This window comes from Dermacentor albipictus, chromosome 3, assembly GCF_038994185.2.
Source record: "Dermacentor albipictus isolate Rhodes 1998 colony chromosome 3, USDA_Dalb.pri_finalv2, whole genome shotgun sequence".
Classification (NCBI taxonomy): domain Eukaryota; kingdom Metazoa; phylum Arthropoda; class Arachnida; order Ixodida; family Ixodidae; genus Dermacentor; species Dermacentor albipictus.
Window position 1 is genome coordinate 63,346,993 of NC_091823.1, and position 13,980 is coordinate 63,360,972.

General features: G+C 44.7%; 1 protein-coding gene across 1 annotated transcript in view; it reads left to right on the plus strand.

The window, feature by feature from the left end:
• LOC135898819 (cell adhesion molecule Dscam1-like) overlaps positions 1-10,596 on the plus strand; it is a 125,099-nt gene extending 114,503 nt beyond the window's left edge. Inside the window, exons 19-27 of the mRNA XM_070536446.1 lie at positions 308-560; positions 1,625-1,717; positions 2,052-2,273; positions 6,674-6,991; positions 7,499-7,666; positions 8,284-8,612; positions 9,688-9,745; positions 10,298-10,395; positions 10,461-10,596. Of these exons, the coding sequence (XP_070392547.1) occupies positions 308-560; positions 1,625-1,717; positions 2,052-2,273; positions 6,674-6,991; positions 7,499-7,666; positions 8,284-8,612; positions 9,688-9,745; positions 10,298-10,362 (1,506 nt within the window). The 3' untranslated portion in view covers positions 10,363-10,395; positions 10,461-10,596. The remainder of the gene's footprint in view (positions 1-307; positions 561-1,624; positions 1,718-2,051; positions 2,274-6,673; positions 6,992-7,498; positions 7,667-8,283; positions 8,613-9,687; positions 9,746-10,297; positions 10,396-10,460) is intronic.
• The last annotated feature ends 3,384 nt before the right edge of the window (positions 10,597-13,980 follow it).

A 13,980-nucleotide genomic window follows, 5' to 3' on the forward strand; every position in this document is an offset into this window, starting at 1 on the left:
CGAACGTTGATGGGCAGCATATACCGAACGGTTAATTTAGTCAATCTAATTCGGGCATCACTATACTCCGTGGCACCGAACCACGTCATCTATAAATGCGCCACGGACTATGTCCGCGAACCTCTTTGACGTTTGTGTGCCACTTGGTACTCATATCTCGTTAAAGTTATACGTTTAGTTCGACATGTGGGTCGTTTGTATGCAATAGTTGCTACATTGAATGTTGTTGCGTGTGAATGCTGACAACACTCTCTTATTCGTGAGAAGAAACATTTTAACTTTTCTCTCTTTCGTGGTCTTGAATCAGCCACCGCCCGATGAAGTCAAATACGGCGGAGTGCAAGGCTACTACGTGGGCTACCGCGTGTGGGGCAGCGGGCAGCCCTATTTGTACAAGACTCTGGAGAGCGGCCTGCCTTCCTCTTCGCCGTCCCAAAAGCAACAGTGCCTCCTCGGCGAGCTCCGCCCTCGGACCCGCTACGGCATCGTGGTGCAAGCTTTCAACGCTGAGGGTGCTGGACCATCGTCAGACGAAATCGTCGCCTATACACCGGACGTTGGTCAGTTGTACCAGTAGTGTGCGGGTTCGTGTTTTCGCTTGTCGGTACTAAAGACAAACACGCTCGAGATGGGGCTGGGTTAAATACAAATCTTGACGTACGTAGCTAATGATGGCGATGGGGGTCCATTCATCTACTCCCAAGGATTGGAGCTAGGGGTTAGACCTTCCGTGGCCGCTCCGCTTCCTTTCTTGCTTTGTCGTAGCGTCGACATATGAAGTGCAGAAATGCCGAGAAATTGCCTCCTTGGGCGTGATGATATGCTGAAACACGTCGAGGTCTCTGAATCGAGCTACTATCCGGATCCACGCATATCAGCGGCTAATACACAATGTCCCGTTAGACGTCTCTTTCTATCTGTTCTATGTGTTTCTTTCGGGCGGAAGATGTTGCCCACGACTGTCGTAATACATAAAAAAAAAACTTAAGTGTATCTAAAATGTTGTTTTTGGTTTTACGTGCCAGAAACAGGACGTGATTATGATACATGCCCTAGAGGGGGGGGGGGGGGGAGCACTACAATAATTCTGACCTGTGGGGATCTTCAACCTGTACCCAATGCTCGATGAACGAGCGTATTTGCATTCCGTCTCCATCGGAACGCGACCGCCATTGAAACTGCGTCCTGAGCTCAGCAGCGCAATGCCATAGGCACTAGGCTACCGTGGCCGATTACGTGCGTTTTCTCTCATTTTCAACCGGGCACCTTTCTAAATTTTGCTGCGCGCGTACATTTCTGCCCACCTCGATGGGTAGATACTGACTCGTGTCTCCTTGTAGGTACATACTTAGCCTCTGTGAGAGGAAAAGGAAAGTATATAGGCATTGTGGCCATATAGGCAAATATGGGACTTCCTGCTGTAATGTTATTACCATGTAACTTTAACATGACTGTTGCAATAAATTTGACTTGATGTGATGTGATGGGATTGGGCGCAGCTTTCCGCAGCCTGAGTCTGTGTAAATGCGCAAAAGTGTTAAAAAAGAAAAAAAAAATAAGCAGGAGAGCATACATTTCTTATACGGCAAGCAGAAATAAACGCCAATGCTAATTTCTTTGGCAGACCTTCCCGTTCCTCCACGACTAAAGCTGGTCTCATCTACATCTTCCTCGATCCAACTCAGCTGGGTGGCACCGAAGAATCAGCCTATCAATGGTGAGATCGCTTTTTCTATACGGCAGTGGCTTCTAAATAATGCTTCTTTGCCAATATTTTATTACACGGATTGATATTTATTTATTTTGTTACACGTTCGCTAGCTCAACGTCTGAGAAAAGGCAAATTCAGCCACGATGCTTCGTAAACGGGAACTTGCCTACACACATATTTTAGTTATTACCAATGTCGCAGTTACAGGTAATAACGTTGCCCACCCGACGTCTTCGTCGTTTCAAGCCTCTTGGCGCAGCTGGTGGGGGCGGACAATTATCTGATTGACAAGAAACGCTTGCGCGATATTCCAGAAGCATCCATATCTTTCATTTCGCAGGCTACCTCTTGTTCTACAAAGGTGAACCAGGACTAGAAACCTCAAACGCCATCGTTCAGGAGGCGCCCGAATGGTCGTCCGTGCAAACTACAGCTGAGAGGTCAACGTACGTGTTTCGAGGCCTGAGCTGCGGCGGAAGCTACGTCTTCTACGCACATGCATTCAACTCCGCAGGTCGAGGAGCCCGCAGCAATGTCTTGCTGGCCAAGACCGACGGGTCAGGTTGGTGTCTGCGACGTCACATTTTAGATTCTTTTAGGTCACTCCACGCAAGCCCCACTCAAGCGTTGGGGGATGCAAGTCCATTGTGGGCCCTTGACACTCTTTTGTGCTCGGTTTGGGTTCTTTTGTACGCCCGGTGAGCTGCGTCTCCGAACGCTCGGGTGCGGTTTGCGTGGACTAACCTAAAGCTCTCTATTCTCTATTCGGCTCCCGCTAGATTAAAAAAAGTAATTAATAAGCGAGTACATAATGCAGGAAACTGGAATTCTCTGCCCGTCAGCACGTTCGAGCTCATCAGTGCTATGTTGAAGGAAAATGCTGTTATCCAAACAACATAGTTTTATTGACGCCAATCGGTTTCGTGAATATATCTTTTGCGTCGTATGTATACACAAAAAGGTGATGACTTTTAAAATTTGAGTACGTCATGCGGGAACATCTATATTTAAAGTCTTCAATAGATATTTCCTGATGTGAAACGTTCGGTTTCAGGACGTCTGTGTAGCGCAAGCACGCGCCCATAGGAACGCACTGGTGCAATAAACCGCTCTTGTAATATTTTGGTTTTTCAGATTAATAAAGCGGGTAATAATAATATGAGAAGTGATGGAATCGTCTCTCTCGATAACATTACGTGAAATCCTAGTTTATTTATATTAATTCCTTAGTTACCGCATGAATAAAGATCGATCAATTCGATCGACAGTTGCTGTACGCGTTGTTAGACATATCTGTTGGAATGATACTAGTAACATCATGCACAGTCTGAAATGACTACTGACCTTTAACTATTCGTCAGATTTGAACATTTTTGGCAGACTGAGGAGTCTGGAAAAGCAAAACTTATTACTGAAGGTATCGCCAAAGCTAGCCTCCAGTTCCACTTTTTTTCTGTAAAAAGACACAAAATTTACGTTATGATTCACTAGGTAGCAATTTTTACATGAAAACAGCAGTAACAAATGACACAGGAGCTTCTCTCAATTTCTTAATTTTCTGATTTGACGTACAGGCTGTTTGAATGATGTTTCAAATTACGGTAGATGCACATAAGTGTGTGATATTTTGATAACCGCGCTCAACTAATATCAATGAAAATTCATTTTCCCCACTTCGGGGTGCTTTTACCTATCAGTTTTTCAACAGCGTACGTACAAACTATTATGGACAATCCGCCCTTCCCGTCGTGTGGGGTTTTCACTCACACAGAGCATGTCGTTGGTTTTAGACCGACCTTGACTAGCCGTCTAATTTCTTATACTTTGAACATTGCCTGAGCAAGTGCCCTTATTCTTTACTCTACAGTATTGTGACACATATCCACATTAGTGTATACAGCACTGTCCAGGAACTGAACAAAACACGCGGAGTCTCCAGCGCCAGTTGAACGCACACTTGACCCCCTTGCTTGCACAGAAACGCTGATCCAACGCAATAATCAGGTATGAGAAGGCTTCTGCATACTCCCTGACCAGACAACTATTGCTTCGCGAGCCTAAGTAATGCAGTAAAAGAACAAGCTAAGTAGGTACCTGCTGCAATTGGTAAAAACAAATGCTCTCTGCGCAATAAGAACTTTCCCGTTTTGACATTTTCGAAGCTGTTGCTTTCCAGCGTGGCATAGGCATCACTATGGCTAGTACTGAGCCAGTAAATCGTCATAATAATCTTGTTGCGTGATATCACTTACAAAAATTGTGAACTAGCAACCAGGTGCATGTTTTGCACATTGCAGATTTTTCTTTTTCTTTTGACTCTCAGTACTTATAGTAAAAACCGCAAATTACTACTTTCCTTTCTGTTCCTTGTGGCGTTTTTTTTTTAGTTTGACATAAGAATTGTCGAACATTGTTTGAGTAATTATTACTACTATGTATCTATTCAAAACACCAGTGGTCAGGCTACCACTTTATGTATTGCAGTATACGTATCGACTACAACGTCATAAAAGAAAATCTTAAAACTTAGACGTACCGAAAATGACCACATTTCTGGTCATAACAAAAGTGACAGGGATTTAGCCATTTCTTTTATCTGGCAGAAAACTGTGTTATTTCTATGGACTTTCTTAATTAATGTCTGTAAATAAAGAACATTTGACTACTTCCATTCTTGAAGTCCTTACCATAATTACTGACAGCGTTCACGAGCTCGTTGCAACGTCTCTGGTTCTGTCCCTGAAGGATTACGATAGAGATTTACTAATAAAACATTTTTATTAGGCAAGTTGCTGCGATTTAAAAATATATTATTTTAAGGCGTTAAGAAGGTACGTGCAAGGGCGAGACACACAGACACGCAGGTACACATTGTGTGTCTATGTGTGTTTCTTCATTGCGTGTATCTTATCAGCGCCCTAAAATAAGTCATGTTTTCCATAGACATATATGATCACAAAGTAGTACCACTGCGCTCAAGTCTCTTATAACAAGCCATTGATTTTTCGATAAGTGTCGACTGAATCAATGAGATTTCGTTCCCCGATTCAGTGGACGCTTAATAATGAGTACGTATCAATTGATTTAAACTCAATCTGCGGTTACATTTTAGGCTGATCCTTGCAAGTAAGCAGATCACTTTGTATGCTATAGCCCGTTTTCAATCTCCATAACCCACTCCATTTTGAGTGATAAAACTTAGCATCAAAAAGCTATAGGCATGTTTTGAGTGACTTCACAGTGCAAGTCCGCGCATTAACTCTTGACAATCTAGAGCTTTTAATTGTGGATGTGCTAAAACTTATAAAACACCTGTTCCTAGGTCCCGCCGGGAGGCAAACACCGCAAATGTCGATAGAACCACAGACTTCGTGCCTGGCAGCAAAGCGTCATGGACGTACGATGAACTCCTGCGCCCCAAATCAGCCCCGCAATAACATGACCAGGTTTCCAGACCAACGGAAAGCGCTGAGTCCTAGAGAATGTCGCCGAGTAGGTAGAATCATTGCCTCAGTAGATTTTGAGTGATGTACGGACAAATTCAATAGCTCTACGTTTCGCAGTTGTTTCATGTTCCGTCTTTGCCGCCAGTAGCATTATGCTGCAGCATCATTAGGATGACCCGAACGGTGTAATTCCTGGTTCAAGGAAAATTCCAGTGCATGTAATTTTGTGCGTATGCACTGCAGCAGGAACCCGCTGGTTACCCACAGTAAGCTGCATTCCAGCACTGTGCTGGTTGAGAAGAACGAAAAGAAAATCATTATCAGCAACAAACTTTTAACTAATTCACAAAATGGGCTTTCACTCTACGCTACATTGGCCAACGAATGGGGGCAGGCTCATTGTTCGAACGAAGATAAGTACTAATGCGATTCCTGCATGATAGTTCATTTTTGCCCCTGTTATCGAAATTTGTTCAGCGTGAGTAGGGAGGACATAAACGAGCGCAAATGATGTAGAACAAACTAAGTTTTCAAGGAGAATATATGTGCCAACTATCCCGTGGATGAATTATTTTGGGGACGAGTCCCTGTTATGTTTGTTTCTTTTCTTTTTCAAACAAAATTGTTGGTTCCTTTTGCTGTAACTCTCCTTCCATCGCCTGCCGATCATATCTGATTACATAATTGCGCGTTATTCTTTCTCTTATATTTCAACATTTTCTATTCTTTTTTTGCATTTCTTTATCTACTTTTTTTTTAAATTGCGTTTATTATGCCCACCCGATCTTCAACTCAAGCTATAGTGGTGTTATGGCGGCGGCTTCCTGTGCCCAATTTCAAGTCCAAACGTGCCATGTTAGTGGCCCATCACCATCATCATTGTAGTCTTTGTTGTCGTCGTCATTTTCTTCTTCATCTTCATAGTAATCACTACCATCCCGCCACCACTTTCCTCTTTGCGTGTGAGCTCAACGCAGGAGCTACGTCCACATCCTGTACGCCATGAAGAAAGATTGTCTGCGTACATGACCATTAATTGGAGATTCTTCTACACCGTCACTATAGCTTCGTCAGTTGACATGTGGAAAAGCTGGCTTTACAGTTGAAAAAAGGGTCAATACACGTCATAGATGTGGTCATACATACAGTAGTGCGGGGCTTGAGATAGTTGGATATTTCAGGCCTGAGAGCACCAAGGACTCACCGACATGACACGAAAGCCTTAGAGACACAACGAGCTCAGCATAAATGAGGATCAGAACAGTGCTTGCCTAAGCTCGTTGGTTGTACATAGCAGTATCGGTTTCCAGCAGAACGTTCTGGCACGGACAGGAAGAGACGATGACACATGCTTTCATTTGACTATCAGTTGGTAGTCCAGCGTGTGTCGTCGTTTCTTCCTGTCCGTGTCAGAACGTTCTGGTGGAAACCAATTCTGCTAAATGAGGACAGCCGTTGGTAGCAGTACGCTCCCCCTGCACCCTCACTCTCTCTCCTCATATTGTCACGTGCGCAGTTCCCGTGGCTCCCGACTTACGAGACCTGGTTTCGGCGAGCCCGACTCGCGCTGTCCTGCGACTGGCCGCGTGGAAAAGCGGTGGCTGCCCCATCACTTCGTTCACCGTGCTCCACAGGAGACATTCCGCGTACGACCACTGGGACCCTCCGGTCACTGTGCATGCGCCAGACGTGTCGGAGTTATCCAAGCTGCCGCAGGAGCTGGTCATCAGACACCTGACACCGGCGACGCGGTACCAGCTGCTCGTCACGGCGCACAGTGAGGCCGGCTCAACACACGCCGAGTACGTCTTCGTCACGCCTACACTCTCCGAAGGTGAGACAGGACAGTGCCTCGCAAAACCGTTCTTCAATGCGGCAAGGAAGAACGTTATCACAAAACACTGGATATTTTAAGCTCCATTTCTCATTGAAATCTTGAACTTCGGCAGGAAAACACGGCTTTTTGACCGTATAAGTTATTAGAACGGACAAGTAGTTAAATAAGTAATTAAATACGCAAAAATTCACCGAGTAGCACGATGTCATCGTGATTTAGAAAATGTAAATTCCGGCCTACCAATGTAGACCATTTCTGAACGACGCATACAACGAGGTGCTCGCATGCAGCGGTGCAGGGCCGCCCGGCACCATTTAAGTGCAGCTAGTTTTATTACAAATGGACAGGAGCAAAAATAATAAAAGCTTTCACGTCTATTGTACTAAATAGAGAGGACGTCATGACAGTGCTTGAAACAGTTCTTGTCGCAGTCTACTTTACTCAGAGAAGTACGCACTATGGAAGTTCAGCGGCTTTGTGGACAAGTCATACAATTCTTTGCAGGCGCCTTGTCAGCACCTCACTGGACGCAGGCGACTGATCCGCAACGTCGAATCGTCGATGTCATCGTACCTATTGTATGCACTGTGCTGGTCACGCTGCTAGGCGCTGTCGTGGTGGGCTACGCCATGTCCCGCAGACGCCTTTCAGCGCTTCGCAGACGCCGGTTGGGTCAGTCCCACTGCTTTCTCTATTTACCGAGCATTTCCGCAAATGCACAAAATAAATTGCGTAAGAACGTAAGAACCTGATAAAAGCTCACCTAATATTGCCACGTTGTAGTGACGGTGAAGAATTAGATACCTACGAAAGTGTGAATCAAGAATTTAACTCTTCACTGGGCGAACTTCTGTCTTGAAAAACAAGCAACACTCAAGCCACAACGATAGCAGCGAGTACAGTTTTGGGTTGTCGAATCTACTCATCACATCAACATCATCAAGTGCGTCCGCTATTTATGTCTCATTGCGCATTCCAGAGTAATCGCCGGTGCTTGCGCACATTTCAGAATGCACAATACTATTCGCCTAGCGCGCCCAACCGGATTAGACACGCCTGCTTTGATATGGAGTTTGCGACAGCGTTTAAGAAAGTTTGGATACCTACGCTCGTCTTGCACCTAGCGAAAATTTGATAACAGTGAAAGTACGGTGAGAACTTGCTAGGGCACAACGTAAACAAAGAAAGAAAGAAAAGAAAGGACAGCTGGCAATGTGAAAAATGACCTAATGTGATTGACCAATCAATGAACAATTTGTCTAATGCCGAAAATTACTTATTTTCTTTAGTTTGGCGTTCAGGAGACGGGATCTCTGCGTCCGACTTGGCCAGGAAGTCCGTCGAAGCGGTGCCCATGTGCGCGTGCGAGAAGCCAGCACTGCAGGAGGAGCAGGACGTTTCGGCGTCTCGGTCCGAGCAGCTCTACTTGCCGTCGCCTTTCGGTCCCCGGATGCTGCCGTGCCACTTCGCTGACGTCACCGACGGAACACTCGTCGACGCGGGAACACTACCTCGGTGCCTTCCGACCGTTCACGAAGACATCGAGCTGGACGCGGGGAACTGCGAAAAGCGGTCCGCGTATGACGTGCCTTTCGCGCCCAGAGATTCAGTGCAAAAGGTGCGCTCAGAGGCCTGCCTACTGGATTTCGCTGAAATTGAAAAAAAAATGTTGTTCAAACTACGCAAAAAATAGGTGTGTGGGGTGAAGACTTGGTTGCAGAGAAAGGGACAAGAATAGCACGAGCTTGCTGCGCCCCTTTCTTTGCCTGAATGCGCGCGTTTCTTCGCGTTGAATTTCAGCCATTATCGAATTACCCGACTATCAGTACTTTTCAATTTGCGCGTATGAGCAGAATGGGTTCGACCGTAATAGAAATCGTCCGCACTGCGCAGCTGCGAACAAGAACATTATGCCTGAACTGTTCATATAGTCCCAGTGTACAGGCATAACAGGTATACTGACTCTGCCGGCACCAACCTTCTCCGATTCAAGGATCTTTCTGAGACTTCAGTAACGAAGCAGTGAATGACGGCCTTCTGAGAGTGTAGCCCAACATGGACATTTTAGAGAGATGATGAGATCTCTCTCTTTTTATAGAGTAAAAGCTCCAAGACTTGAAAACTGAGCTTGTTGGCACACACTTAACGTGGATACAAGGGGACAGTAATAAAAAAAAAAAAACGGGACATGGCTTGCGCCCATGTTGTCTAGTACCGATTTTCTTGCGCTGTCCCTGAGTAATCATGCAAGAAGCTTTAGTACACTGCAAGAGCTATTCAGTCTGCAGCTCGCAATCATGCCAAATTCATATTCATACAAAAAAAAATATGTGAATCCAGGTGCCACAGATTAACCGGACATTGGCTGCTAGTCGTTAAGTAGTGTACCATATACGTCGGTAAAGGAAATGAAAGATGCCGTTATGCTAACTTGTGCGTGGCGTAGATATTTAAAAAGCTATTGCTGAAATAGGTGCACATCCATCTATGATATTCACGGTCATATGCAAAAGCGTACCTGTAGCGTCTCACGTGTTCTATTAAACGAATAGCTAGTAAGTATTGAACCTTTTCTCTTAGTTATTGAAAAAAAAGGGCATTGCACATTTACTGTGAGCATTAAAAATATAAGTGAAAATAAGTATTTACGCAAGGTTACGCCCCTTGACGCCCTTATTGTTGGTCTTTTGCAGCTAGCGGAACGTGATGACCTTCTTGCTTCGGCGGAGCGTCTGACTACGGCGAAACAAGGTGAATGTTATATCTATTCAGGTGGAAGTAAAAAAAGGGTGATTACCATATGCAGATGCATTTCGGCTGCTTTTATGCACTGATGTCTGCAGCACTGCTAGAGGCTTTCCTTGCTCGTAGCCCGCAACACCTGAGTGGCATGCTTTCAGTTAGACAAGGACAATTTTAGAAGAGTCAAACAGACACAGACGTTAGCGGTCAAGTAATATGGTCACGTTACTTAGGCCCTGTTTTCAACACGTTTAACAGCAAAGGCATCCTTACGGATAAGCTTAACATATGCCGTGTCTAATTTTTCAGGTAGAGTGTCAGTGACAAATAGGAATGGCTTAACAACGTAAAATTTTCAAACTACTAGCGCCGATGAGCCAAGCACAAGTTGTGTACATGGGCTAAAACTAGAATTGTACTGTGAAATCTTTCGCTTCGGGTAAATAAGGGCCCACTTAGAAACAATGAAACATATTATCAATACGATGCGATTTTCGATCGCTGTTGTTTGTGGATGCATTGTTCTTGTGCCTTTTATTATTGTTTTCTCGTACTGGACAGATTTCTCACTAGCGCAACGCACCAGTCAAGACCATGGAAGCACTGAATCCGAGCCGAGCAACTAGCCGTGAGGTTTTTAGCAATCAATAAAACCTCGTGTGAGTGTACATTTTCTCAAGAAACAGACATAACGAAAGCTAATTATGCTCATTTTCTTTTATAGGCATCCACGTCCCGTGTCCCCTCTTTTTTATGCCGTGAGAAACGGGGTCGTACTTTTGACGACAAAGGTGTTCGAATAATAGTTGCCCAACTCGTGCAAAGTCTCCCGAGGGCAGCTCTTACTGGACCAAGTGTGACTGAAGGTGAGTATACATGCAAGCGTCGGCTGTAGTCACAACATTTAGTGTAACATTAAGTGCAACGGAAAACGCTATAGCTTGAATCCGCTACAAATTTTCGTGCCGCTTGCAGAACGACTGGTATGTGAGAAATGTGACAGTAGCCATAACTGTTCCACATCTAAGAGATGTGGAACAGTTATGGCTATTGCGAGCCATTGAATAAGTTACTTGCTGGGGCCAGGCAGCCATTCATGTTGTAAGTTACGTGGTGATATAGTACAAGATGTAGCTGGATGCCACTTCGCAGGGGTCGTGTTTCATTTTTGGCGACTATTCTCCTCCAGAATGAGAGGCACTGTATTGATTATAAAGCAAGGGAGGTAAACAAGAACTCCAACAAGATGGTTTATGAAGTTCGACCTCGAATTCCCGTGGCTGCACGCAGCCAAAAACACACAATCGTGGCAGCTAATGTTATAACCCAGGCAAAGCTTGTTGCCGAAACGCAGCCATCTCCAGGACATGAAGCGTGAAAATTGGAGCGAGGCTACAATGTATAAATGTTTGAACTTTAACCAGAAAATAAATCTAATAGCTTCCCTGGAAAAAGTGCTCGTCACTTATCGATTGTATAACAAGTCAATATTGTGTTCTCTCGTTTTCTAGCTTTCTAGAGCTACCAAATGAAGTACGTTTCTTTATTTCGTGACTAACACAAGCAACAGCTACAAGCACTCCGGTGTGACGTGCATTGTTGGGTCGATTCGAGGCTCACCAAGCGCAAATGTTTTTCCCTGAAGATGAACTGGCGACGCAACTGCAAAAGTCCCCCGTCTGGCATGGGCCCTTCGTCCAATCGCAAGACCTTAAATATGTATCTTACCTACCGTAGTAGGCCAGTGGCTATGGCGTGGCGCTGCTGAGCTCGAGGTCTCGGGCTCGATCCCTGCCGAGGCGACCGCATTTTGAGGGGGGTGGAACGCAAGAAAACTCGCGTACCGGGGTGCGCTAGGTGCACGATAAAGAACCCCAGGCCGTCTAAAGTAAACCGGAGCCCGCAAACTGCGATGTTCGCCATAATCAGATCGTGGTCTTGGGAAGTAAAACCCCAGAACCTTACTAAATAATATTTTATATATGTAGCTTGTTGGTCGAGATGAATTCGCGAAACGCAGCTATGTTCTTCGTGTGCGTATACGCGATACTGCGACAGTATTCAAGCAGTTAAGGTTTTCATTTATCAGAACTTCGCCATGACCGACCATGGTTTCTTTTTCAACCTCCTTGTGACCGACAGTTCAACCGACCGATTGAGTGGCGAGGGGAAGTGGCTTTTTTTCACGCCAACTGTCAAGTGCCACACATTTGTGTGGGCGTGTTTGTGCGTTTGTGTTTATGTGTGTCCGTTGTGATAATACTGCTCAGTAAAGTCAAATATCGGGGTGGTTAGTATTCGATCCTCTTGAAAAGAGGGGCAACCAATAGAAACACAACACTGAGAGAGGGAAGAAGACAAATGCCGCAACAATGGTGCAGTGTTTCTGTCGTCCACTTTCTCTTTTGTGTTGTATTTTTGGGCGCTGCTCCCCCCTTGCCTTTCCACCTTCCTTTCGATGTGAAAGTAGAGGTATATAATACGTTAATTTCTCGGAGTAGCAAAGCGCACTGTGTCGTGACAGCCGCAAAAAAAAGTGACATACGTTGTGCTAAGCAGACAAAAGGTTAACTGCATGTACTCGTGTTTGATGGCCACGTCCACCATAATGTTATTTTGTATGCGCAGATAGGAATCGTTCTGCCTCCACATCGGAGCGTCCCGACGCGGTACTCGGCGTGCAGGGGCTCCACCTGTTGGGGAACGAAGACGACGGAAAGGTCGATGTCGGTGGCGGATGAGCTAAACCTACAAGACGCTGCGGGATCATCTAGGATTTGCGTTTTTCGCCTTGCCCCTCGAAGACCAATCTTCAATCTGGCCTTTCCGGCACTCTCTCTGTGACGAGAATTACGACCACAGTTCGAACAAATTACATGCTGTGTTTATAGGATTTCGTATATAAATATTCTGCTTAGCTTACAGAGCGATCAAAGCTTCCCCCGGAATGTGTGCTCGTTTGCCTGATGGACTCACGAAGACTTGGTGACTTGAAAGGTGACTCATAGGTGACTTGAAAGCCAGAGAATGTTGCACATTTCTCAGTAACATGCTGGGGATAACGTATACTTTGTCCGCGAATCGTGCATCATGTGTCTTGCGATTCCGGATTCACAAAGCATTTCGTGTGCGTGGAAAGGGCTCGTATATGTACGTGCGGGTGCGCACCATTCATGCCAACAAACAGGATGATGGCGACGACGATATACTTGTAAGGACGGGTGCTGAAGAAAGAAAAAAAAAAGTCGTCGTGAGCTGAACACCTGTTTCTTTGGACATCGGTGCGAAAACGCGGGTGCAGTTGAATCAGCTGAGAACGTACAAGCCAATTCATAGGCAGTTTTTGAGAACCCCGAAGGCGAAAGGCAGGTTCTACAGACTGGGAAAGAAAGATACAGCCATCTCCAAAAGTAGGTAATAGCGTACCAACACTTGAAACCATTGTTCTCGTCATTGAGGTTCGTATAGGGTTGCGTTTAAGGGGAAGCTTTAGCTCGGGTGCTCCTATCTAAATACATGTAAAATGAGAATTAGTTTTTTTTTTCGGCAACCACTGCACCAAATTTGATGAAGTTTGCTGAATTTAAAAGAAGAACCTAAAATATAGTGATTATTTGTTTCGAATTTATTATTTAGTTCGTCCATGTTTATATAAACATTGGAAAAAATGGGAAATTTTCAGAAAACGAAACTATCAAGTTTGACACTGTGTAACTCAGCAGTGAAAAAAGATATCACAATTCTGTGAATTTGACCTCATAGTACATCTAAAGCGGATAAAACTGATGTGTTACACATGAATGTGAAAAAAATGGTAATACGGAAGTACAACTTTCTCAGAACCCTTGTGCGCAAAGTAAGAAATTCATTGAAGATATAAATTGACATGTAGAATTTGTACGCTTTGAATGATCTAATAGATGGCGTTCACAGAACCGCGATATCTGTTCTTGATGCAGAGCTATTGGTTTGTAAACTTTTTGCTACTGTTTTTTTAACTTCGGAATTTAAAAAATTTCTTTTAACAATATTTAAGTCCTGAATCCAAATTCCGCGTCCAACAGCCACTACAATTTAACTTACTCAAATACAACAAATTTCATTAGAATCGGTCCAGGGTTTATCTCAGATAAGCGTTTCTGCGTTTTACATGTATTTGAATAGGCCGCCTCAGAGTTGGGCCCGAGGTAAAGCTTCCTCTTAAGGTTACGTGGAGGAAACTTCTTGAAAAGCATGCGACCGAA